We start from the raw sequence: 26,807 nt of genomic DNA on the forward strand, positions 1-26,807 counted from the left end.
TCAGGTTCTTGCTTATTCTTGAATCTGAGGGAATTGAACGTTCCATTAAGACCCAGGTGCACCCAATGACAGCCCTCTGGATTAACCATTTGGGAGAGAGGAGCACCTGCACAGTGAAGCCGGACACACCTACTGTACTCCATGCCCTCAGTCGGGCCGATAAATCAGGCCTGAATGGCACAACTAGGTGTGGCCCATGTTGGCCACTCCACACGACATTCATGTGCACACCTGTCAGGTGCCGTGGGCTGGGAACTATTTGTAAGAGAAGTGTCTGATGTAGATTATTGCCTGTCTAGTTGGGAGTCCGTATGTAAGGTTACTCTTTCCTTTGAATGAATATATTTGGGCAAGGTTTTAAAACTATCTGTAAGTGAACTTACGATAACCCTTTAGGTGAGCAGTGTTTTCTGTTTTCTTTAAAAGGTATTACCTGTCTCTTTTGAAAAGCTGTTATACATTTGTTAGGAACTACAGCCAACTGACTGGGAGTTTATTATTATACACGGTGGTCCATTGATCATGACCGGGCCAAATATCTCACGAAATAAGCGTCAAACGAAAAAACTACAAAAAACGAAACTTGTCTAGCTTGAAGGGGGAAACCAGATGGCGCTATGGTTGACTTGCTAGATGGCGCTGCCATAGGTCAAACAGATATCAACTGCGTTTTTTTAAATAGGAACCCCCATTTTTTTTTTTTTTTATTACGGTGGAAACTCTATTAACCGTCATCTTCGGGACCGTGGTCGTGACGGTTGAGCGAATAGACGGATAACAGAAACACTGTATTCCTCCAAAACATAACCTCAATCAATTATTTTATGTATAGACACATATCACTCTCACAGAAATATAATAATATTTCAGAGCGAAAACAAATTAAACACGATTGTAATAGCAAATAAAACTATTTATTACATGATAAAAACATCTGTACAGTAGCTACAAAAGTTGCAAAATACGTAATGTACAGTACTGTACTGTACTATAAACTTACAGGCGAAATAGTTCATCTAGCTTGGAAATAGTCAGTCAATTTCTTCTGCCTTTTTGATGTTCGAGCTTTCACTGCGGCAATATTTCGTATTTTTCGGAGCAGTAGTGCCTGCGTTGCATTAGCCTCTTCTTGACTTTCAAGCCATTCTATACGGTTGGACAGCATTGTTTCGGCCTCTGGATGGCTAATAGTTTGTTTTTCTTCATGGTTTGAACACTCGTCTTCATCAGCCCCTTTTTCTTCTTCTTCTTTGGTGGCACTTACGCTGGCAACAATTTCATCACTCAAAATTTGAAAACCCCCGTCCACTTTGTCACACTCTAACCACTCTGATACTTCTTCTGAGGTCAAATTTGTGGTGATTTGTAAATTATTGCACAAATTGACCATCTCGTCAACTGTCACACACTCAGGTTCCACCGATTCTTCACCTCTAGGTTGAGGCCAAAGTTTACTCCAGCCGTTCTTGAGATTTGCCACTGACAAATCACTCCATGCACTGTCAACATTGAAAATGGCATCTTTAATACTGTAAGACCTCCAAAACTGTTTTACAGCTGTTGATTCATCAGATTAGAGCAAACTTTTGATAAATATTTTTCTATAACGACGTTTCATGTTTTCAATGATTCCCTGATCCATGGGCTGTATAAGTGAAGTTGTGTTTGCTGGAAGGAAGAGACATGTTATGTTGCTGTCATCACTTTTCATTTCACAAGTAGGGTGCGTTGGGGCATTGTCTAACAGCAATAGCACTTTCTGTGGCAACTTTTTTTCAGCCAAATGTGCTCTAACTTGAGGTACAAATTGTTTGTGAAACCAGTCAGAAAAAATTGATTGATCCATCCAAGCACTCTTCTGGGTGTAGTATTGTGCAGGGAGAGCATTCAAATTCAAATTCTTGAATGCACGAGGTTTTCTTGATTTCCCAATCACAAGTAGGGGTAGCCTATGATTGCCGGTCGCATTTTCGCAAACCATAGCAGTGATGCGATCTTTCTGTACTTTGAAACCTGGAGCAGCTTTTTCAGAGAGTGATGCTAATGTCCTTTGTGGTGAAGCCTTCCAATGAAGCCCAGTTTCATCACAATTGTAAACTTGCTCCCTAACAAGATTAAATTCAGCCATTTTTTCTTTAATTTGTTCCCGGAACTCAGCAATTACAGAGCTATCGGCACTGAGTTTTTCCCCACTGATATCAAGTTGGCGAATGCCATGACGAAATTTAAACTTGTCGAGCCATCCGATACTTGCTTTAAAAGACGAGTCACCATCAAGTTTGTTGTACATTTCAACAGCCTTGGCCATTATTATAGGCCCTGAAAGTGGAATCCCCTGACTTCTTGCTTGTATAAACCATCGGTACATTGCATTGCCCAATTCATCATATTTTGCAGGTTTCATTGTCTTTCTTGTTCACACATCTCCATCCATGCTCTGCATTGTTGACACATGTTGTTCATTTTATCAGCATCATGTTTTATATCGTTAACTGTTGTTCTTCCAATACCATAAATCAGCGCTACACTTGTCGCAGTTTCGCCCTTTCTTAAGCGTTTTATAATTTCAAGTTTTTGATTAAGTCCTAAAACAACACGTTTACATTTTTCAGACATTTTATCAAGTCACTGTATCACACACACCTGCACTAAATATGGTAGTATTGTATTGTATTGTATTGTATATTTATTGGTCCTGTGAATCATACACTGTACAGGGGTACATAATGATATAGGACAAGTCAAATAATTTTCAATGAAGTTTAACAAAAAAAACTGTTGTATGGTTTTCAGTATATAGCAATATAACTCTAACATATGGGAATAACATTTCACAAATAAATTTTACACGCACACATTTCATACTTTTGGCCTTGATTATACAGACATACACATATATGTAATAGACCACAGACAAATATAGATGTACACATTTCTTATTTTGGCCTTAATTGTATAAACTATTTAAATTTTTCACATATTTACATTGTAGTTAAAAATTCATCAACACTATAGTAGCAATTCTGTAGCAAGTAGTCACCGACTGCAGTTTTGAATTTATGCATGCCAGTTATTGCCTTAATTTCTTTAGGTAGTTTGTTATTCAGTTTTTTTCCTGCTTGCAAGGGTCCTTTTTGTTTTAGTGTTGTATGAGAAAACTGTGTATGTAAAACTTGATTGTTCCTTGTGTTGTATGAATGGATATTTTGGGTTTTTGGAGCAATCTTGCTATTTTCATCTACGATTTTCCTTATGAACATTAGTGTTTCTAGGATATATAGGCATGGTAATGGAAGAATAGTGTAAGATATTAGTCAATAAAGCTTATTCAAGTGGACAACACGTAACACGGCACAGCCCGCTAAATACACTGCGACAATTACAGTCTTCTCGCCACAATTGGAAACCGATCCAGTGGTGATTGTTGACTCACAAGTGAGACAAAGACAAGAAAAGGGGGAGATGTGTTAGCACGTCAACTGAAGGTCATATTTTGTGTACCATTCTACGGCGGGTGGGTACATTCACTTCCCACTAAAATAAAGTAAATAAACAAAGTGAACACGTCACTGCACCTTAGAGCATTCTGTTATTACAGTATTATTATGCTGTTACAGCAGTGACGGTTAACAGAAACTGACGGTTTAAAGAGTGATGGTTAATCGAGTTTTTACTGTACATATTCATGCAGTATGTAAAAAATATGAATGTTTTAGTTCGACCATTTTTTTCGCTTTGTGATAGATGGCGCTGTAATAGTCACAAACGTATGACTCACAATTTTAGATGAACAGTTGTTAACAGGTAGGTTTTTAAAATTAAAATGCAGAACATAGGTACATTTGAACATTTTATTTTTGGTTGTTCCAATGTGATACATGTACCTTTGTGAACTTATCATTTCCGAGAATGCATGTATGATTACCTGTAAATACCACATTAATGCAATAAATGCTCAAAATGATGTCCATCAACCTCAATGCATTTGGCAATATGTGTAACGACATTCCTCTCAACAGCGAGTAGTTCACCTTCCGCAATGTTCGCACGTTCATTGACAATATGCTGCTGCCTGTTGTCAGGCATTGTCGGTGGATCACGATAGCAAATATCCTTCAACTTTCCCCACTGAAAGAAATCAGGGGGACATCAGATCCAGGGAACATGTGGGCCATGGTATGGTGCTTCGACGACCAATCCACCTGTCATGAAATATGCTATTCAATACTGCTTCAACCACATGCAAGCTATGTGCCAGACATTCATCATATTAGAAGTACAACGCCATTCTGTCATACACTGAAATATCTTGTAGTAACATCGGTAGAACATTATGTAGGAAATCAGCATACATTGCACCATTTAGATTGCCATCAATAAAATGGGGGCCCATTATCCTTCCTCCCATAATGCCGCACCATACATTAACCCGCCAAGGTCACTGATGTTCCACTTGTCGCAGCCATCGTGGATTTTCCGTTGCCCAATAGTGCATATTATGTCGGTTTACGTTACCGCTGTTGGTGAAGGAAGCTTCGTCGCTAAATAGAACATGTGCAAAAAATCTGTCATCATCCCATAATTTATGGTTCAAATGGCTCTGAGCACTATGGGACTTAACATCTGAGGTCATCAGTCCCCTAGAACTTAGAACTACTTAAACCTAACTAACCTAAGGACATCACACACATCCATGCCTGAGGCAGGATTCAAACGTGCGACCGTAGCGGTCACGCGGCTCCGGACTGAAGTGCCTAGAACCGCTTGGCCATTTATCTTGCGCCCAACAGCAGAACTGTACATGACATTCAGAGTCATCGCCATGCAATTCCTGGTGCATATAAATATGGTACGGGTGCAACTGATGTTGATGTAGCATTCTCAACACCAATGTTTTTGAGATTCCCAATTCTCGCGCAATTTGTCTGCTACTGATGCGCGGATTAGGCCGGTATTACACTATCAAATTTCTTTGTCCAATATCTTTGTCCAATATCTTTGTCAAAGATATTTGATAGTGTAATAGGGACTTTGTCAAATGTCGTCCAATATTTGATCAAATCTAGGGCCTCGCTGTATATTTGATCAAAGAAACCGCTTGTCTTCTGTTCACTGCAATGTGACATGTTATCACATGGAGCGCTAGCATCGCTGCAGCATTCTGTCATCTGTAGTGTTTTTACAACCATTGCCGGTAAATACAATTGGTGTGTGCCAACAACTACAAAATTAATAGAGATGTCTGAAGCTGATGAGGTGCTTTACAACGTGAGGCACCCTGAATACAAAAATAGATTAAGAAGATTGGAGACCTGACCTGACCTGACCTGACCTGACCTGACCTAACCTAACCTAACCTAACCTAACCTAACCTAACATACCCCTCTCCTGTAGCAAGGAATCGGAGTGTTACAGTGACCCTGTCTTCTGAAGATGTAGCAGTTCTTAAGTGAATATTGTGCTTTGTGATATGAGGATACACTTCGTTGAGCACATACAGAAATATATGCTCATCCATTCTTAAGTAATTGATATACGACTTGACGTCTTCTACTGTAAGCTCACGTAACAAGTTTTGTTGAATGCTTTTATCGTGTCGTCGTAAAACCCACGGCTTCACCCAGATTAGATTAGTTTTTTGTTCCATAGATCCGTGCTGAGGAGATCCTCGTGGATGTGGAACATGTCGATTTTTTTAATAACAATACTAATAGTATGAATAAATACATCATTTGTTTCTATTAAAAATTTCGCCAATGGAGTAGAAGGAGTTGGCCAGTAGTAAGTCTTTCAGGCTCCTTTTAAACTGATCTTTATTTCTAACTAAATTTTTTATGTTTCCTGGCAAATTATTGAAGATGAGTGTTCCTGAGTAGTGGACCCCTTTTTGAACTAAAGTAAGTGCTTTTAAGTCCTTGTGCAGATCGTTTTTCTTCCTGGTATTGTATGTATGAACTGAGTTGTTTGTTGGAAACAGAGATATATTATTTACGACAAATTTAATATACTGAGAAGCAGTAGTTAGTATATCCAGTTCTTTGAAGAGGTTTCTGTAGGACGTCCGTCAATTTACTCCACAAATAATACGTATTACACGCTTTTGGACTCTGAAAACTTTTGTTTGACTTCAAGATTTACCCCAAAATATTATCCCATAGACATTATGGAATGAAAGTAGGCAAAGTATGCAAACTTTTGCATTTTTATGTTGCCTATGTCTGCTAACACTCGAATTGCAAATACAGATTTGTTAAGGCCTTTCTGCAGTTCTGTGGTGTGCTCCTCCCAACTGAATTTATTATCAAGTTGTAATCCCAGGACTTTTAAGACTGTCAACCTCGTATGTATGGTTCCATTTTTTCCCCACTTCTTTTCCGCATGTGCACACAATACAATTGGCGTACATACAACTTCTGCGGTTAATAACAAGTTGTTGTCAGCCATCTTGAACTTTGACGAAAAATTTGATGACAGTGTAATACCCCTTCTAGCGCTACGTCAAAGATCTTTGTCAAATATATTGGACGGAATATTGGATCACATCTTTGATCAAATCTTTGACAAAGAAATTTGATAGTGTAATACCGGCCTTAGCTGCGAGAGCAGCTAAAACACATACTTGGGCATCATCATTTGTTGCAGGTCGTGATTACCATTACACATGTGGCTGAATACTTCCTGTTTCCTTAAATAACGTAACTATCCGGCGAACGGTCTGGACACTTGGATGATGTTGTCCAGGATACTGAGCAGCATACATAGCACATGCCCGTTGGGCATTTTGATCACAATAGCCATACATCAACACAATATCGACCTTTTCCGCAATTGGTAAATGGTCCATTTTAACAAATACCGTCCGCACTGGCGGAATGTTATGTGATACCACGTACTTACATGTTTGTGACTATTACAGTGCCATCTATCACAAAGCGAAAACAGTGATCCAAGTAAAACATTCATATTTCTTTATGTACTACATGAATATGTAATAAAAAATGGGGGTTCCTATTTAAAAAAACATAGTAGATATCCGTTTGACCTATAGCAGCACCATCTAGTGGGCCAACCATAGCGCCATCTGGTTTCCCCCTTCAAGCTAGACGACTTTCATTCTTTGTAGTTTTTTTGTTTGATGCTTATTTCGTGAGATATTTGGCCTGGTCACTATCAATGGACCACCATGTATATGTTATTTCTTCACTATTCATTAATGCAAAACACAGTTATTCACAATTCATGTGTAAGGTTACTCTTTCTTTTAAATGAGTATACTTGGGCAAGGTCTTAAAACTGTAAGTGAACTTATTGTAGCCCTTTAGGTGTTCAATGTATTCTATTTTTTTTAATATCAAAAGGCATTATCTTTCTCATCTGAAAAGTTGTTATACTTGCTCTGCTATCAAAAGCTAACTGATAGGTTTGATGTACAAATGTTCTCACTTGAAGTTTATGACAATTGTTATCTGTTGATTGACTTTAATAAATATTGTGAACAATAAAAGGTGAATGGTCCCCCAGTACTAAGGTCCTGTCCTTCTGCTTAGTCGTTTGGGCATTTTATGATATGTCGTGGTAATACCGGTTTCAAATGATAGCAGAGCACGTTTGCTCTGGTTTAGCAAATTGGGCGGGTATTTCCTTGCCTAGTAATTAATGTCATTCACCCTTTATTGTTTCCTGAATTCTTTTTTGGTATTTATACAGATTTACTAATTTGTATGCTGTTAATGTTTCGGTGGTCAGGGGTCTGTCATTCACTTTGTTGTTTGGTTGCGATTGCATGTGACAAACCGGGCTTGTTTTGGATTACGCTGGCGGCACTATTTCCTTTAAATTTAATTCTAGTGTCAGGATAGCAATATGTTCCTGTCAAAAATTTCCAAGAGTTAACACCATGCAAGGCCAAACACCAGAGTTTAACGTCCGTCATCTGGGGTCTGCCGAGGGAAAGAAATTGTTGAGACTTCTCGGGCACTTTCCTGATGTTTTGACTACCAACCTAGGAGTCTAAGGGGTGGAGTATAAAATCCATTTGAAAGATGATGTCCCGGTGAAGCAATCTCCATATAGAATGAAAATTTTTAGGGGGTTGATTCATGGTATGATGAGAGATGGGGTAATTAGGACCTCTTCATCTCCGTATGCCTCTCCAGTTTTATTGGTACCTAAGAAGCAAGTGGGAGATTGCCATCCTGCTGTGGATTATAGAATTTTGAATGAGAAAGTTATTTTGGAGTCTGTCCCTTTGCCAGATCCCCACAATTGTTTTACATGGTTTTCCGGTGTGCGTTTCTTTACTGTTTTAGATTTGAACCAAGCATATTACCAGATCCCATTAACTGAAGATTCCAAGCATGTCACTGCTTTCTGCACTGACTGGAATTTATACAAATTTAATAGAGTTCCTTTTGGGATTTCAGCTGGAGCCGCTGTCTTGTCTCGTCTTCTAAATAATGTTCTGGCAGATATCAAGTTCAAATTTGTTTATAATTATTTGGATGATGTGGTCATTTATAGTGCCACCTTTGATAACCATTTAGAGCACCTTCAGCAAGTTCTGTGTTGTACGAGGGAAGCTGGGCTCACAGCCAAACCATCTAAAATTAGTCTAGCACGCTCTCAAATTTCCTTCTTAGGGCATTTAGTTTCTGCTCAGGGTATTAGGATTGACCAGGAGCATATGTGTGATTTGCTCAGGTTTTCTCCTCCCAGAAACAAAAAGAGGGTAGCCCATTTTGTAGGCATGGCTAATTTCTTTCATAAATTTGTATCCAATTTCACTCAGTTGGTGGCCCCTCTCAATACCTTACGTAAGAAGGAAGAAGCTTTCATTTGGGATGAGAGCAAACAAGCCGTGTTTGAAGCAATTAAAGAAGCCTCAAGTAATCAACCTGTCTTGGCTATTCCTAATTTTGAATTGCCATTTATTGTGCGGATGGATTCTTCCAATTCTGGAGTTGCTGCCGTGCTTCTGCAAGTATTTGATGGGCAGCAGCACCTGATAACTTATGCCTCTAAGAGATTGTCACCGGCAGAACTCAAATACTCTGTCTATGAGTGGGAGGCACTTGCTGTCCTCTTCATGTTAGACAAATTTAAGTTTTATCTTGAGCATAGAGCGTTTCAACTTGAGAAAGACAACCAGGCCTTGAGCTGTGTGTTGGGACGTCCGTAGAAGACATGAAGGATTGCACGATAAGCCATCTGTATTCCCACCTTTTAGTTTATGGTCAAGCATATCAGGGGTACCGAGAACCAAATTGCTGACACCCTAAGCCACAAGTGTGAGGAGGATACTTCCGGTTACAGCTGTTTGGAAGCTCGGTCTGTAGATTCCGTTGGTACCATTCTGAATGAGATACCGTCTTTATTTGCCGATCTCAAGCAGTAACAAGATGGTGATCCGATCATTAACCTGATTAAGCACGAATTGATTTTGGGGGGGGGGGGGGGGGGAGGCAGGTTGAGGGATACTTGTTGCACAAGGGGCTGGTGTGTCCTGAGGGAAAGAAAGGTAAAGACATTAAGATTTGTTTACCGATGGAGCTGATACCTGCCGTATTTTGCTATTTCCACAATTCTGTGGCGGGCGGACATTTAGGAGTGCACAAAACTATCACCAAGATCAAGCAACATCTTACATGGCCTTCCTTATACCGAGATGTTAGACATTCGGTGGGGGAATGGGAAAAATGTAAGATGGCGAAACCCAATCAGAATTCAGAAAAAGGGTTCCTGAATTCCACTCATGAGGAACACCCTATGCATAAATTGTACATTGATTATATCAGACCCCTTCTCAGACCAAAAATGGGAACCATTACAGTCTGGTGGTAATCAATGCGTTCTCCCATTTTACTTGGTTGATTCCCAGCCGTGGAGTTACCGCTGCCTTGTTGATTAAACACCTTACGGGCATATTTTCGGTATTTGGTCCGCCTAAGCTGTTGGTGAGTGACAATGACTCAGCATTTACTTCCAAGGAATTTAAGAAATTTTGCTTTGGAAACACTGTGCACCATATAACCACCACCACGTATTATCCTCAGCCCTCATTTGCTGAAAGAGTCAACCACAATCTGAAATCCACATTGATCATTTCTCATGCAAAAGACCAATAAAGTTGGGATGCTCCAATGCCCTGGCTAAAGTTCGCATTTAACTCAGCTTGGCATGAAGCTATCAAGGCAATGCCAGCATCTTTAGTGTTCACGTATCAGCTTAACTCGCCACTGGCTAACTTGTGGTCATTGGACAAAATTCTACCAGACAAGATCAATCCCGATATTATGCAGCGTAACTGGAAATGGGCAAAATGTAATATCGAGCTACCACATAGAAGGCAGACTTATCAGTTTAATCAGGGTAGGTGCCTCTTTAGGAGTAAAGTGGGTGATTGTGTGTTTGAGGGGAATTTTGGTACCAGGTCAAAGTAAGAGGACGGTCCATCCGGGAAATTACGCACCTGATTTCTGGGACCCTGTCAGGTGCTTAAATTCCTGAGTCCTGTGAATATTCTGGTACGCAACCTGGCCACTGAGAAAACATCCAGGGTGCATGTTAGACAGTTTTTTTTCCACCTGGCCAGCTAGTGGCTTTGTTGGGGAGAGGGGGGGGGGGGGGGGAGGTTAAGCCATGCCAGCTTTGCAACTATCGATATTTACTCAGAGATGCTAACTTTTCGGCCCTTGTGAGTCGGTCACGAGGTGGCGCAACAGGGAGCGGATGGAGAGGCGAGCGTGAGTGAGTTGAGTTGTCAGCTGGAGATAAGACGGTGCGATTGCCCAAGGAGGGGAGGTACCCCGGTCGGTGAAGAAGTGTTTTGAAAAGGCATTGCACAAGCAACAGTCATTACGGCTGTGTCTTGAGATGGTCTGTGCAGCCAAGCAGTTGGTGGCTGTTATCCGATTACATCTTATTCGGTGATTGTAGTGGCAACCTACTTCTCTAATGCTGTTGGATGATTACTCCACCAACCTGATAAGGTGGCCTGATTCTAGTTACGTCTTTCACCAGCCATGCACTTTCTGCCTTCCATATTGCAAGTGTACCTCACCTTAGACAAACTATTAGCGAGTGCTGAGTTGCGAAAAACTGTTAGTAATCCATATTGTGGTCAGACCCTACACAATTTGTTGCACCATTTTGATGGAACTCTTGTTGCTTGGTGTCTAGTACTGTTAGCACTCTGCCTTACCATCCAAGCCGTGGGGCTTATTGTGAATAATGTTTTAAAACTGAGTGTTTAGTTTGTTCGAGACAATTGGGTGGATTTTGAACTGTATGATATAACAAAGTGCCCTAACACTGTGAGGTACTGGTGGGGAGGTTTGAATGTCGGCATACACCAAGGGCCAAGGGCTCAATTATCGTAAGGTTAAAATATCATTTGGTGCAATTTTTTTTTTTTTTTTTTTTTTTTTTTTTTTGTGGTCTGGGGGGGGGGGGGGGGGGAGGAGCATCACGTGTGGTGGAAGTCAGCTCAATCAGTTACTTAAAATATCTCAACTCAGTGTGTGTTTAATTGTTACTTGTAAGCTAAATTTAGCAGTCACAATTTGTTTCAACTCTTGCAATACTGCTGCTATGCCTCTTTATTTAAAGTTGTTTTAAGTGGTTGATTTTGGTTTTATTAACATAGCGTTGCATGTTGTTGCTGCCTCAGCACGTGTGATTTGTTGGACTATAACTGTTGACAATTTGTTCTACATCTGTGCCTAGGTGATGGGTCTGGGCTACACCATCAGGTTCTTGCTTATTCTTGAATCTGAGGGAATTGAACGTTCCATTAAGACCCAGGTGCACCCAATGACAGCCCTCTGGATTAACCATTTGGGAGAGAGGAGCACCTGCACAGTGAAGCTGGACACACCTACTGTACTCCATGCCCTCAGTCGGACCTAAAAATCGGGCCCAAATGGCACAACCAGGTGCGGCCCATGTTGGCCACTCCACACGACATTCATGTGTGCACCTGTCAGATCCCATGAGCTGGGAACTATTTGTAAGGGAAGTGTCTGATGTAGATTATTGCCTATCTAGTTGGGAGTCTGTATGTATGTAAGGTTACTCTTTCCTTTAAATGAACATATTTGGGCAAGGTTTTAAAACTATCTGTAAGTGAACTTACGATAACCCTTTGGGAATGCAGTGTTTTTTATTTTGTATAAAATGGTATTACCTGTCTCATTTGAAAAGTTGTTATACATTTGTTAGTAACTACAGCCAACTGATAGGCTTCATGTATAAATGTTCCCTGACAGGGAGTTTATTATTATAAATGTTATTTCTTCACTATTTGTTAATGCAGAATACAGTTATTTACAGTTCATGTGTAAGGTTATTCTTTCTTTTAAATGAGCATATTTGGGGAAGGTCTCAAAACTGTAAGTGAACTTACTGTAGCCCTTTAGGCATTCAGTGTAATATCAAAAGGTATTATTTTTCTCTTCTGAAAAGTTGTTATGCGTGCTTTGCTATCGAAAGTTGACTGATGTCTTTGATGTACAAAGGTTCTCATTTGAAGTTTATGACAACAACTATCTGTTGATTGACTTAATAAATATTGTGAACAATAAAAGGTGAATGGTCCCCCTGCCCTAAGGTCCAGTCCTTCTGCTTAGTCCTTTGGGCATTTTATGATACGCCATGGTAATCGGTGGCTATACTGCCTATCCCCAAAATATGATGGATGTCAGTAGTAAACTGCAACATATAATCTAATTGCTGGTGTTGCCACCGTGACCCCTTAGAGTGATTGTTCTGAAATGTGTGAGTGAATGATTGGGGTCAGTGAAAATGATGAATTGTTGGGCTTATAACAAAGGGCAGAAATACACTAGTATCCAAAATTAAAGCAACAAACTGTTATTTTCCTGTCCTGTGTCTAATTCGCAATATAACCATACAAACTGTCAACCAGATGTCCGTAGGATAGTGTTCTGCACGGAAGGTGGCATTCCGGTCAATGGACAACTATGCCAACGATGATGTCAGGGCACCTATGAAATGAGGTAGTTTGCCGGATACCCTTTCATCCACTATCGCTGTGCACACAGTCAGAGATGATGCAGTATGGCACAGAGAAGATGCCTAGCAGTGGCGGAGGGCCATAAAAAGAAAGGAAGCAGGACAGTCGCAAACTGATGTGGCCCAATGGCTGGATGTGAATTGTTTTGTTGTTTCTCAGAGGTGGTGACAGTTTATAGAGACTGAAACTGGATACTGAAGGCCAGGGCAGAGCTGGCCACATTTGACTTCAGAACAGAGGACCATCATTTGTCTGTAAGGGCACGAGAGTACCACCTTAGTACTGCACAGCAATTGGCATGTGAGCTCACAGCACCTACTGGATGTGTTGTATCAAGGCAAATAGCATGCAGAAGGCTTCGGCAGAGTGGTCTTAATTGCCGGAGACCTGCTGTATGTCTACCTCTGACGGATCTTCACAGAAGGGAACGTCTAGAATGAAGTCATCAACATGCCACCCGGATGTTTGAACAGTGGACCCATGTTGTTTTCACAGATGAGTCCCAATTTAGTCTGGAGAGGGATTCTCAGTGGATTTGCATTTGGAGGGAATGTGGAACACAATTTCGGGACCCAAATATTGTGGAAAGAGACTGAGATCAAGGAGGATCCCTAATGGTGTGAGCAGGAGTTATGTTTACCACTTGAACATCTCTTCATCAGATTGCATGGGTGAATCAGCAAGGTTTAACTGCTGTCAGGTATCGTAATGAGATCTTGGGACCTCGTTTGCAGTTAATGAAAGGTGCTGCGGGCCCACATGTTATACTGATGATTGATAATGCTCGACCTCATATAGCATGAGTGGTTGATGTTTTCTTGGAAATGGAAGATATTGTACACATGGCATAGTCTGCTCACTCTCCTGATTTGAATCCAATGGAGCATGTCTGCGATCCACTAGGCAGACAGCTTGCATCACGTCAGTATCCACCAACTACTCTCCAAGACTTCAACATGAAATTGATAACATAATTCACAGCATGCCCCATCACTGTCAGGCCTGTATTGCTGCCAGAGGAGATCACACCCCATACTGAGCATATTAACCAGTTGTCAGAATAGGTGCACAAATATGTTAAGTTGGAAGAGCATTTTTCTCTACCATTATGTATGTTGCAGTTGTTTGTGTTCTGTATTTTTTACATTTTTTTCTATTGCACTATCATTTCTTTATATGTTTTGTGGCAAAATAAATGCAACCTTGCAAAATTTCCTTTTGTTGCTTTAATTTTGGTCACCAGTGTTTCACCACTGCAGATACTGCAAGCAACTCATGGACATAAATGCTCCAAGTGTGTTGCAGTTCACATAGTTTCTTAGAGAAAAAAACCAAGCGGCTGCCATCTCCCTCTGACATACTGTTGTAATGCCACTCTGATGTCCATCTGGCTGGTGCCCATCCCTACACCTAAATCCGCGTCGCTTCTGCAAGATTCCATTTTGAGTCCATGAAGCCCTGCTCCAATGCATCCATCCAATTCACAGGGGTCTTTCCTTTTAAGTTGGGACCATTTAGTACTTTAGTCATAGGCTCTTGCACGTGTTGGGCAGATGGCGGAGATAAAAGTTCAACGTCTCAAGGTAACGGCATAATTCTTTGGGCTTCTGCAGATGCAGCATTGCTTAACTTTCTCTAGTAGTGGTGTTGACACATTGGGGGGCCAAGGAACTCAATTTCCACCATGGAAAATGTGTACTTCATTGGATTGACAACAACACCAGCTTCACTCAGATGCTGAAAGACGGTTGTTATGTGGCATTGGTGGAGCTCGGGCAACTTGGAGTTCACAGGACGTCACTGAGGTATGCTAAACAAAATGGCAAGCCCCACAAGATACCATCCAGGATCAGCTGCTAGGTATGGGTAGCATTCCGAAGACTGAAGATCATAAATGGACTTTTGAAGAGCCCAAAGGGTGTTACTATAACTGTTTTCTCAATGTCTTTGGACACCACCAGAATCCGGGTGTATGCCTCTGCACAACTGATCTTGCTAAATACAGTGCAGCCCACCAAGGCATGGCTAAAGTTTTGAAGGTGTGAGATTAGGTGTCAGAAAGGCACCATCTGCAAATTAAGGGTGTGGTAGTCCCCACACGGGCACCACAAATTGCCTTTTTTTGGGACTAAATGTAACGCCAATGACCATGGGCTGCTTGATGGTTGAACAATGCCTTGCCACAACATTGCCTTGAGCTCTGCATTTGCTACTGCAAGTCTATCAGGCACGAGTCGACATGGGCAGCACGATGTGGGAGAGCCGGGTGTGCTTATTCTGTAGTGCACAGTTGAATGTTTAAAGTGCTTTGGGGCACCAGCTGGGCAGGTGAGGTCAGAGAATTTTTTTAGGATGTCAGAGTAAGGTCCAGGGCACTTCACATGTTTTACACTATAGAATTGTCAGCTGGTACTTTCTGCTATCTTTATATTTGTTGTCACTTCAATCAGCTGGCCATTTGCGATGTCAGCTAGGAGCCTGTAGTGGTTGAGAAAGAATGTGTCCAGTATCAGCTCGTTGATGTTGGCCACAATAAATGTCCACGAGAATGTGGGCATAGTCCTAGGTCTAAATTTTGGTTGTGTATGCTGTAAGTTTTAATGGCTGAATTGCTCACCATTGTGAGGGAGAGTGCCTCAGACAACCTGCGGCCTCCTAACATAGAATGGGAGAATTTCCAAAGGTTGAAACCCGTGTCAACTGGCATTTGGGTGCACAAAGGGAAGATGGCACTTAGTCGCTTCATTGCGAAGCACACCTGATACCAGTAGAAGTCCTTTGCCAGCTGCTCTGCTGTTCATGGACTACCGTTAGAGCAGCTGGCACTGGGTTGCCAGTTGCATAACCCAGTTGAGCAGTGGCTGGATCAGCTGGTGCTGTGGTGCCTGCTGCCACCTGCCTGTGAATGTGCCAAATGGTCGACTTGCGTGGTGAGAGCTGACACCTGTAGAGCCAAGTTGTGCACTAGCTGGTGTAGATTAGCATCAGATGTGGTGGGTGCAGGTGGTGCGTGCTGCCACGGAGGTGGGAGAACGGTGTCATAAGCTGCCTGGTTGTGGTGGTAGGCACCATCACCACTGCATTGTGCACCCTGTCATCCAAGTTTGCAACAGCATCCAGCTGCATCTCTGTCTGCACTACTATCACTGCTCGCAACTGAGCTGGGAGGCTGCGCAGCCACATAGTACGTAACATCAATTCCAGAACCACGTCGGACTGCACGAAGCACCGCAATTGGTGCAGGTACTGTGGGGGTCTCCACTCACCACATTCATCTTGCCCCAGCAGTTGGTACAACCATTGTTTCTCTGATGATGAGATCCACCAGATCAGCTCTTCCTTGAGGCTTTTCTATGATGACGGCATCGGCAGGGTGGTGATTATATCCTGCACTTTGGCGATGTAGTTTTGGTCAGTCGGCTCACTACGTGTCTTATTTTTGCAAGGTTATGTGGTTGCTCATGACGACTGCCTCCACTTGGCTGAAACATATTACAGGATCGTGGGGTCAAAAGGGAAGTAGCCTGACGAACATCCAGCTAGTGCTTGTGAATGCTGCAGCAACAGTAGGGGGCATCGGTGTGGCACAGCTCTGCATGCCAAAATTTTCCTGTGCTGTCAGTCACTGTGCGGCATCTGCACATGTAGGGCATGGTTGTAACTCACTCTCCAGCCTCTGGTTGTATGCAAGCAGATCTTCGATAGTCTTTTGCAGCTCTTCTAAAGTCACCATTTTATCTTAGAGTCAAGTCCCCACACAAGGGGAAGCATACAATGAAAAGAACATGACACACAACAAAAAGAAACACAAAAAATAACAATAGACAGTCGTGGGAGAGGCATACAGAAAAATAAAAATGGAGCACTGTTCAGGTACAACAGCATAAGTGCCAATCTCCTCGTGAGTCCTCGTCACTCGTACCGATGAATGGTCATCACCACACACTAGCCTCAGATCACACTGGGGTCACCAAACCAGTGAAGCAAGGACATAGTTATCACCGTTTACAGTCATAAATATGCAGTGAACTGGCTTTAATGCTGCACCCAAGCGCTAAGCTCAAGGGAGAAGTTGGTTACAGGAAATGACAAGAGTCATTTTTGTCAGTCACACACTTTTACTTTTCCATTTCTTGCAAGATGGTACAGACAATGTTTATCATTAATATCAATCTATGCAGGCACGTTGCACTGGCAGTATGGCTCAATCACCAATCCTGGAGGGTATACATTCTGGTGATGAGACATGGCATGACCAGGTGGACCATGCGAGACAAAGGCTGTCTCTACAAAGTTTGGTTTTCAGTGTGTCCCACGGAGTGTTGTGACTTTTTTTGGATGGGAGAAAAAGCACCTTGAAATGAATGGATGCACACCATGAAATAAGCAAATGAACAAGATGTCATAAATGTTTTTGTGAGGAGTCACATTAACTCAACCCACGTGGTCTGAGGAAAGGTTCGAGATGTGTGTCATGTCACATTGATCAGCTTGCACTGCCTGCCTGCTTTGTCCCGTGTGGGTGGGAAAGCTGCATGTGTGGGTCATGTGAATGCTGGGCGTGTTTGCTTGTGTTGGCTATGCCACAGTCCTGCCTTCACACGTTTCTGCAGTTCAGCTGTCATGAGTCTATAAAGATTTTTATAAATGAATGATTGGCAGAGAATGTATTAACTTATGGAGAATGGATACAGAGTAGCAGAACTTGTCTAGTAAAACTATTTTGGAAAAAAAAAAATGTTAGTTCCATTCAGAGACAGGGAAAAAATACCCAAATTTTATATCTGTATATTGGCAGTTAATAAGGGTACAATAGAAGGTGTGTTCTAGTTCTAACATCTCCATTTTTCTTTCTCAGGACTGAAAGAAAATAAAATGTGATTTGGCTTCAAATACAAGGTCACCTTTTGCATATATGTGACACAGGTGGTAGTACTGTATGTCACACAGGATTCTAGTCATTGTGGAGAGAATGAGGAGGGATTTTGTTATTAGAAACGGTGACTTTCATTACAAGAGCAGTGAGTAATCATTCATTTTTCCATGTGTGTTTTGTGCCACCTGTTGAAATTAATTGGCAGTTAGAGTGAGAGATGTTGATGGTGTCATAAATGTGAAGAAGGCAGATTTTGTGAATTCAAAGAAGGCCAAATGTCATGTGACAATGAACTAAAAGATTTTTGGCCTTGCGTCAGCCAGTCTGAAAACATGGTAATGAGAATGAGAGCAGCTGCTTTAAAGGATCATCAATTGAGTGAGGATGATATTGCCAGCATAGTTGGTATTTCAGTGGGACCTATGCTCATAAACCTGTGTGACAACCTAAAAATGTGGAAAGTGTCCTCCAAATAGGTTCCAAAAATGCGGATGGATGACCTTAACAACTGTGACAGTGGATGAGTTATTGTCCCATTTTTCAACCCTGAAATGAACCTCAGTGAAAGCAGTTAGTCTCAATGCTGAAACAATAATGACTGTCATGTGTTGGACAGCAGGGGCATAATCCTTACTTACTGTGTTCCAAAGGGCACTACAGCAATGGGCGTGAGGCACAAGATGTTTTGAAGAACAAGCTTCTTTCAGAATTGCGAGAATAACAGCCAGAAAGTTTGGACAAGTGCTCTTTCACAAGACAATGAGCCAATGCATTATGTGAATGTGTCCAAGAATTTCTTCTAGAAAACAACTTTGAAAGGGTTTCTCAGGTACCTTACTTGCCTGACCTGGCTCCTAGCGATTTTTGTCTTTTTTTGCAACAATAACAGGGATATCCATGATCACAGTTTCTCCTTTCACAACACTATTACATCAGCAGTTTTCCAGTGGTCAAAAAAGACACTTCAGGTATTTATAGTGGCTATGGAATCATGATGATGCTATTAAGAAAGTTGTGGATGGTTGCAGGGAGATTACTTTGAGAAATGACGTATGTTTCAATTTTTCGTGAGATTGTTTTGTGGGAAAAACAGATACCTTAGAACTTTGATGCACGTTGTAACATACTGTTCATCAAAGCAAAAACAGATTATTTATATTTTTAGTGAATCAGGAAATATATAAAGTGAAAAAGTGCCTCTCATTATAAGTGAGATTTGAGGAACAATGCCTACTCTATGGTCTCAGAATAAGGTTTTTTGAAATCCTTTGGTTCTTATTGAACAAGGGCATAATGTAGGCTCCAAGTCAAATGGCACAAAGCTTCTACTCCAGAAAAACCATCCCACAATCGCAACTAGTTGATGGAACAGCAAAATTTGGCATCAGTTTTATCATACCTGCCACTAGAAAGAGACACTTTTTAATTTTTAGCTAAGGCACTGTCACATCTACAGTGGGAAATTTACCATACACCAAGGTACAGGCCGGATGTGTTTCATGTAGTATATTTAAGACATTAGAGTTACACAGCTGTCAAGACAGAGGAATGTTTTAAGGAAAAAAGTAACCTAACCTGGAGCTGAACTAGTTACGCATCCACAGGATGTCTTGGTGTCAGCCATTCTATTCTGTTTCTACGTGATGTGCTGGAATGTTTTCTATTTAGTTACTACACTCTGTAACTTTAGATAAAATCAACATATTCCATTTGCAGAAAAGTATATCTTCATGGAATAAATTAGAATTCTAACAGGGCCAGGCAGCTCTGAATGATTTTTGAAGGACTATTTCCTTTTCTGTGTGTTCATAATATAAATGGACGATAACCTATACCGTGTTTCATTTGTGTTAGTGCGAAGTATCCCAATATGAAGACACAATGTTCCTTCACTCTGCCTAAAAATAATGTATTGATATCATCATCATCTTTGTATGCATCAATTACAACAAATCCAATACACATTTAAACAAAAATACACATGTGCAACTATTTAAACTATATAAATATCACACAGCCAGTTTACACACTATGTCGGAAGCCTCAATCCAGTGGAGCACCTCGTTGGATGCTTCAAGTAGACTCTTGATGCCACTGGGAAAATATCTGTTAGGTTACTCATTTACAAGGTAGCTCATTGGATGTCACCATAGTTACATGTTCTGTCAGTCTCAAAGCCCCTTGCACTTACTATCTTCAGTCCGATATCTGTTAAGCTGTACCCACACCTCTTTCAGATGATAAAATCCTGGAACTTAAACAGTTGGATTGTGAAAAAGTTCATGGTTCTTGGTTCCCATGGTTTGCCACTCACATTTCCACTCACTGTCATGGCCGAACCCAATGGAGAGCATTCAGACTCCTCCTCTCTATGCTGGTCTTCTGGATTCGAGGTGTTTCCTAGGCAGTGAGAGAAATCTTCATCAAGAGAAATTGACTAATTATTAGAAACTTGCTGGAAAAGATTTTACAGAGCCGCCTTTCAATGAAGATGAGCTGGACATGTTTGACGCTATTGGCAGCCAGCCTGTAGATGTCTATTTGACAGTGCCACTAACAGCTCTCATACTTGCACTCAAATGAATGTCCATTTTCTTCACATGAGTGCTGCAGAGCCAAAGCGGTGCACAATATTCTGCTGTAGAATATACCAGTCCATGTGATGCTCCATGGACAACTGATGTATTTGCTCCCTCATGTGCTACCTGCCAGCTTCCTTACCGTGTTCATTCGTGTTTGTACCTTCTCAGCTGTGTTGGAGAGGCGTGTATGATACGTTAGCATTCTGTCTAATGCGACACCAGGTATTTTGGCTTACCATTTGAGCCATGCGTGGCTTGTGTTACCACCATAATATATTTTACACCCTCTTTTTAACATACTTCCAACTCACTACGTTAATTTAAATTACTACTGTCACTGAGTTGCTGCTTTGCCTCACTGTGACCGGCACTAGCAGTGCGTATTGATGTATCCCCTCTCATAGTATCTTTGCTAGACTGCTATGACTTCCTGGTCATTGTCTGTCGTAGGAGAGTTCGGGTTGCGAGTTCGCATCGCGAGTTCCAGTCTGCCAGTCAGTTGGAACATGTTTTGAGTGCAGTCCGGACCTGCCAGTTGGGGAGTTCCAATGCAGCACTAGTGCAGACGGGTTGGAGCAGCAGTGAGGTCTGCGTCGACATGGCTCGTCCGACCATTGCTGCCACGCATCACTTGAGCCGGGCCACAGCCTTGGTGGATCGTTGGTCAGTCGTCCTACCGAACGACACGTTTGGGCCATGCGTGCGTGCGTGCGCTGTTGTGCGTGTGTGTGCATCAACTCCCGATTTGTCTTAGTGCATGCTTAGTTGCTGTTGGGTATCATTCAGGTCTTCGTGCAAGTGTTTGTCAGGTTGTGTGTGTAGTTGTGATTTGCATCGACAAGTTATTTTAATGTCGTCGCCGTATTGGCTCTGAGAGGTCAGTCATCTCGTCGGGTGGTGTGTAACTGGTCCTCTGAGCATTTCTGGGCCCTTTCAGTTAACATTTAACATCTTGTGGAACTTGGGTCGGTCCTTTCCTGGTGCAGGGATGTCATTTAGTCAGTGGGCACGCTTCCTCTGCATGGTGGGCTCCAAGCCAGTATTTCCACCGTTGTGTGTCTAGAAGTGAGTGGGAGACGCACCAGCAGTGCAGTCGCGACAGAGCAGCAGTCGCGGACGCACCGGTGGGCAGTCACTCGGTTGCTGTGGACCCGGGAAGATATCTCCACGCGGTGCAGTCGGCTGGGTCTGCTGCCAGTCCCTGTGCAGTGTCGGAGCATGTGTGGAGCTATTCCATCACTAAAAGCTTTGTGGTTCACCAACCCAGGATGTCAGAGTTGAGTAGTGGTTTCAAGTACCCATGCCACGTCCATTCATGTTGTGTAGTTCGCTGTTGGGGAGATATTTGTATTTGAATTCTCATGTACCAATTGGTGGCAAGCAAGTCGTTTGTTGATTGGTTCATGGCTGTCCCCTGGTTGGGTTCCGACGGATCAAGTGTAGTTGGGCTCACCATCTGTCTCAGCTAAGTGAACGAGGGCAGACCGACCTCCCTGGAGGCTTCAGAGTGCCACCGGTGTTTAATTATCTGTTTTCAGCTGCTTAACATTTAAGGCTTATGGTTATTTGTTGCTTTTTTCTTAAAAATTTTGGAAAATTAATTCTTAAATTTATCTTTCAAGCTTAAACATTGGGTCTTTTGGCACTTAAAAGATTATGGTAATATATTTTAAAATTTTGAAACTTAATTGTGGCCTTCTGTCAGTGGTATTGCACCTTGCATATGTATGTTCTATCTGCTTAGCCTTAAGGCTTTCCACGTAATCATGATATGTTTTTTTTTTTTTTTTAATTTATTTGATTTGCCTCTTTAATTGCACTTTAATCTGTTGATTTTTAAGATTTCTTGTTGTTAAACATTCTGGCCTTCTGCCTTTAAAAGTCTATGGTAATATATTCTACAATTTTGAAATTTAATTGTGGCCCTCAGCCATTTGTATTGCACATTGCATATGTTTTTCTTTTAAATCATTTTATTGCTATCTTAATTGGATTTTTATCTTGTTGGTTTGTTAAGAATTATTGTTTGGAGGCCTTCAGCCATGAAAGAGTTGCATTCGGTAAAGGTCCGGCTATGTGCCACATTGGTTGTAAAGGTCATTAAATTACAATAAATGCCAATTAGAAGGAGAAACTGACCTCAACCTTTCCACAATACTGTTCTGCCCAGTGGGTTTGGCGGGCATATCACCATTGTATTTGACTATGCCAAGAGAACCGAACTGTGGGGTAATCTCTGCTGATGCTAGACGATTAGAGAGATGGAAAAGATGTTCTGTTCGGAACATTAGGTCTTAGTTGCCATGTCTGGAAAAAAATAAAAAATAAGTCAAACAATGGAAAATCGAGGATGGAATATAACAACATTATGAAAAGGATAGTTGCCACCCACCATACATCAGTAACAACATTATGAAAAGAATAGTTGCTACCCATCACATAGCAGAGCTGCAGATAGGCACACCAAAAATACTGTCAGAAAGTGAACTTTTCAGCCAACAAGGTCTTTCGCCACACACATGCAACACAGCTCACACATACATGACCAGGGTCTCAGCAGCCACCAGCAGCCAGAGACTGGGGTTGTGTGTGAGAGTTGCTTTGTGTGTGTGTGTGTGTGGGGGGGGGGGGGGGGGGGGGGCGAGCGTGCGCGTTTTTTCTAACAAAGGCTTTGTTGCCTGAAAGCTCTCTTTCTGACAGTCTTTTTGTTATGCCTATTTGCGACTCAGCATCTCCACTATGTAACGAGTAGCAACTATCCTTTTCATAATACTGCTGTGTCTGAAATCATAAAGTTTGGCAACACTGTTCATTATGTATTCTTCCCATTCAGAATGACATTCACTCTGATATGAAATTGCAAGATCATCTGCATATTGGAATTTCCGGCAGATCTGCTGTGTAGATATTGAATAACACTAAAGCACGAACAGTGCCTTGAGGCAACCCATCACAGAGTATATGCAATCTACTCTTCTTTTCAACTTGGTGAAATTTTAACTAACTACTCCTCATTAGGCCCTTGTGCCACACTGTGCCATAAGCTACCGACAGGTCAATGTAAACTAGTCCACACTGTAATTTCTTCTGGTAGGCAGTTTCCATGTGTGTAGTCAAGGAAAACACTTGGTCACAGCAACTTCTACAGGGTATAAATCCAACTCATTCACGTGGTACCACAGGGGTCTTTCCAAGAGTTTGTAAGCACAGTTAAGTAGAGATATCTGGCGACAGTGTTCTGCGGCTGTTCCTTTTCCTGGCTCTTTGATAGCAATAACTTCAGGTCTCTTAAATTCTGCTGGTAATGTTCCTGTTTGAAGAATTTAGTTAAAAAGGAGACCTAGCTGTTTCGAAATGTAGGTCCACAGTGCACCAAAAATTCAGTACAGAACCTGTCTGTACCTGCAGCTTATCTACATTCTGTTTGGTTAAGAGCTGACTCCAGTTCAGTGATTGCAAATGGAGAGAATTCTGAATTATGTTGCAGAGATTTCTTGACTTCAGTGAGTTCTTTCTTTACTTGCTGAAAATTTGCTTTATCTGCTGGAACCTTGAAAACTCTTACTAAGTGACTGGTGACAGAATCCCAAGAGACCATTGACTTCTGTGTGTTGTGGGAATGGTCTTCTTCCAGATTCCAGATGAGAGTCCAAGCTTTTATGCTGGAATATGTGAAGTCAAAGACTTTGGTTTCTCTGTGCCATTTTTCTCTTCTTTTTGCATTTAAGGAATTCAACAAATTCATAGCTGTTCACAGTTTCCACTTTCCTTGAAATTATTAACTAGTTGTTTGATCTCTTGGTTCGATCCAGGAATGCACTCTTTACAGCACCCTTTAGGTATGGTGGTTTTGGTTCAGTAGGGCAGAAATCTCTTCTACTGGCTCATCCAATGCTTTTGAGAATTTATCCCAATCAGCTTTTTGAAAGTTCCTGGGGTATACAGGAGCACATTGTCCTGGAGCAATATCTAGGCTGTAGGAGATGAGAATGGGGCAATATTAGCTTCTGAGAAAGTCATGAAGGACTAGTCTGATAATAGTTCCACTATTATGCCCACAGTTGACAGGCAGAGGCCAGGCATATTCTCTCAGCCGCATTTTCTAGACTTTAATGTGCTGTTACTTTTTGGATCATAGTGTGGAGCTTTAAGATTTTTGCTTCCATCTTCCACTTTCAGCCTCCATTCATGGCTGTGGCTGTTAGTCATCTACATATAGTGCAGGAAGTACTAGTACTGGAGGTTGCTTGGGCCACTGGAGGATGACCAGTGGTTAGTACAATAGAGGGCTGGTGGCACTAGCTAGACCCCTGGAGGGGGTGCACACCTGAGGCAGCTACAAGAAGCAGAGGAAGGGAGATTGAGATTTAATATACAGTCAATTACAAGGGCATTAGATATTGTTATGGACCACATGTTGTGACTGGATAAGGGTGTAATTCAAATTTGTCTTTTCAAAGCACAATCCCAGTGTTTAACTCATCAGCTAATGGAAGCCACCGAAAACCAAAACATGGAGTGCAAGTGGGAATCTGAACTCCAGTCCTCCAGAACTAACTTCATGAGGCAGATGGAAGAAGTTTAAGTGAATATTTGAAGATCAGAAATGGTTTCAGGATTTACACATCAGCAAGAGCTTGTCCTTCACAATATTGTTGAAGTACCAAGTAATGAAGAACCAGTGTTACCCAAATATTTCAACTATATGTTTATTTAGGGACAGCCATGTAGTGGCGTGTGCCATTCATATTGACTGATACTCATCCTCATGTACTGTCACCACTGAGATCTTCCATTTGTTGGTGGACATATTCATTTACTTGAATGCAGCTGCCATTTTGCACAGGTGTGGCACCAGATTTCAGACAAGCATAATGGCATTCTGCATGTTGAGATTTCAGTTCCTCAATGTGTTGTGTGGACTCCATGTAGCATGGTAGAAAAGGTGCCACTTTTAATGAGGTTTGTCATGTTTTCTTTTACTGCCAAGTTGGTTAGTCACTGGATGGCCCACATGGTCATTTAAGCTGATACTGATACAGGTATTGTCAGCAATATAGCCACCATTTCTGCCTACCCTTTCAGACCAGAGAAAAAAAATTGTAGAAACTGAAAATTTTGAATGTCTTGCCGAAAAAAAATACAAATGTGCGTTTTAAGCTTAATCTGTAATAATTTGTCAAAAATAAGTAACTCATATTTCATATGTAGAAAGAATGTATTTCATCAAAAAATCACCACAATGATACAACAAACTGGAAATTAATTTGTAGAATCCCCCCCAAGAGGAAACGCCCATTTGCTATGAAACAAATTTTGAATTAATATTTACATGCTAGAGAGTTATCACTTCTGTATACGGTATGTTACAAAACAGTTTGAATTTTTAGAAAGGCACAAATACACATTACATTTGGTACACCGTGTTTTGTTCACTTTGTACAACCTGCATTTCTACAACATCCTGCAGTAGACAAGTCATCAACTGTGGGCCAGCGTGCATATTCATCGAGCCTTCTGTCCAAAGAAGGCTGATTAGCAGGTCAGTACTTTTTTGCAGGAACCTGTGCTGCCCAATTATCAGGGTTTTCAGTGGAAGGCCTTCATTTAATAGAGAACAAAAGTGACTCTTCAAGAGCCATTCTGAAACCATAAAAATCTGGTTTATCCGTCACAGGTACTCCAGCAACTTGACAAGCTTCCTTGTATCCTGTCCAGGAATTGATGCAAGGTCTATGAGATGAATGCATTTCAGAGTCCATTTCCTTGTTTTTATAAATGTTCTGCAGGCCTCCACCATCTGATCACAAATGTGAACTCCTCCCAGGCTCATATTGTTCTTTTGTAGCAACTGATGGACAAAGAACATTGACACACACTTTTACCTTTTTGCTCCACTGTTCTACATTTGTAACTCGATTGCATCCGAAACGGTTTGATGCCAATGCCACTGTGTGCATGTATTTTCAACAAATACCTTGGTGTCCGAAAGCTTATTTTGTGATTGTCTTTTTGTTGTGCCTATCTGTGACTCAGCCTCTCTGCTATATGGTGAGTAGCAACTTCCCTTTCATAACAAGTATGTACTTTATTTTACAGAAAGTAGATGAATATTGTGGAGATAAAATTAAAAACATGGAAAAATATTTTTTTTTTTTTAAATATAGCAGTTGCTGTACTTTTTGTGATGAATGTCAGATGTAGATACCCATATTAATTTCTTTTAGTATCTATACCATGCCTCTGCAAAAATATATGTCTTTGATTTAGCTAGTACTAATGCAAAAGTTTTCATGCTGAGAGCTGTTTAACATAA

The 26,807-nt window shown here is 41.4% G+C and overlaps 1 protein-coding gene across 4 annotated transcripts in view; it reads right to left on the bottom strand.

Moving 5' to 3' along the window:
- Positions 1 to 26,807, bottom strand: part of LOC126458404 (soluble calcium-activated nucleotidase 1) — a 68,665-nt gene that overhangs the window by 14,807 nt on the left and 27,051 nt on the right. The window contains exon 5 of one of the 4 annotated variants that reach the window (XR_007585630.1): positions 22,631 to 22,798. The exons of 2 other annotated variants lie outside the window; for them this stretch is intronic. Coding sequence is in view for 1 of the 2 variants with exons in the window: in XM_050095417.1 (XP_049951374.1) it covers position 22,798 (1 nt within the window). In the remaining variant the exon portion in view is untranslated. Of the gene's footprint in view, positions 1 to 22,630; positions 22,799 to 26,807 lie in introns of those variants that run through there. One more of the 4 variants, XM_050095417.1, reaches the window with a different exon arrangement.

Source organism: Schistocerca serialis, chromosome 2 (genome assembly GCF_023864345.2).
Source record: "Schistocerca serialis cubense isolate TAMUIC-IGC-003099 chromosome 2, iqSchSeri2.2, whole genome shotgun sequence".
In the NCBI taxonomy this organism is placed as follows: Eukaryota; Metazoa; Arthropoda; class Insecta; order Orthoptera; family Acrididae; genus Schistocerca; species Schistocerca serialis.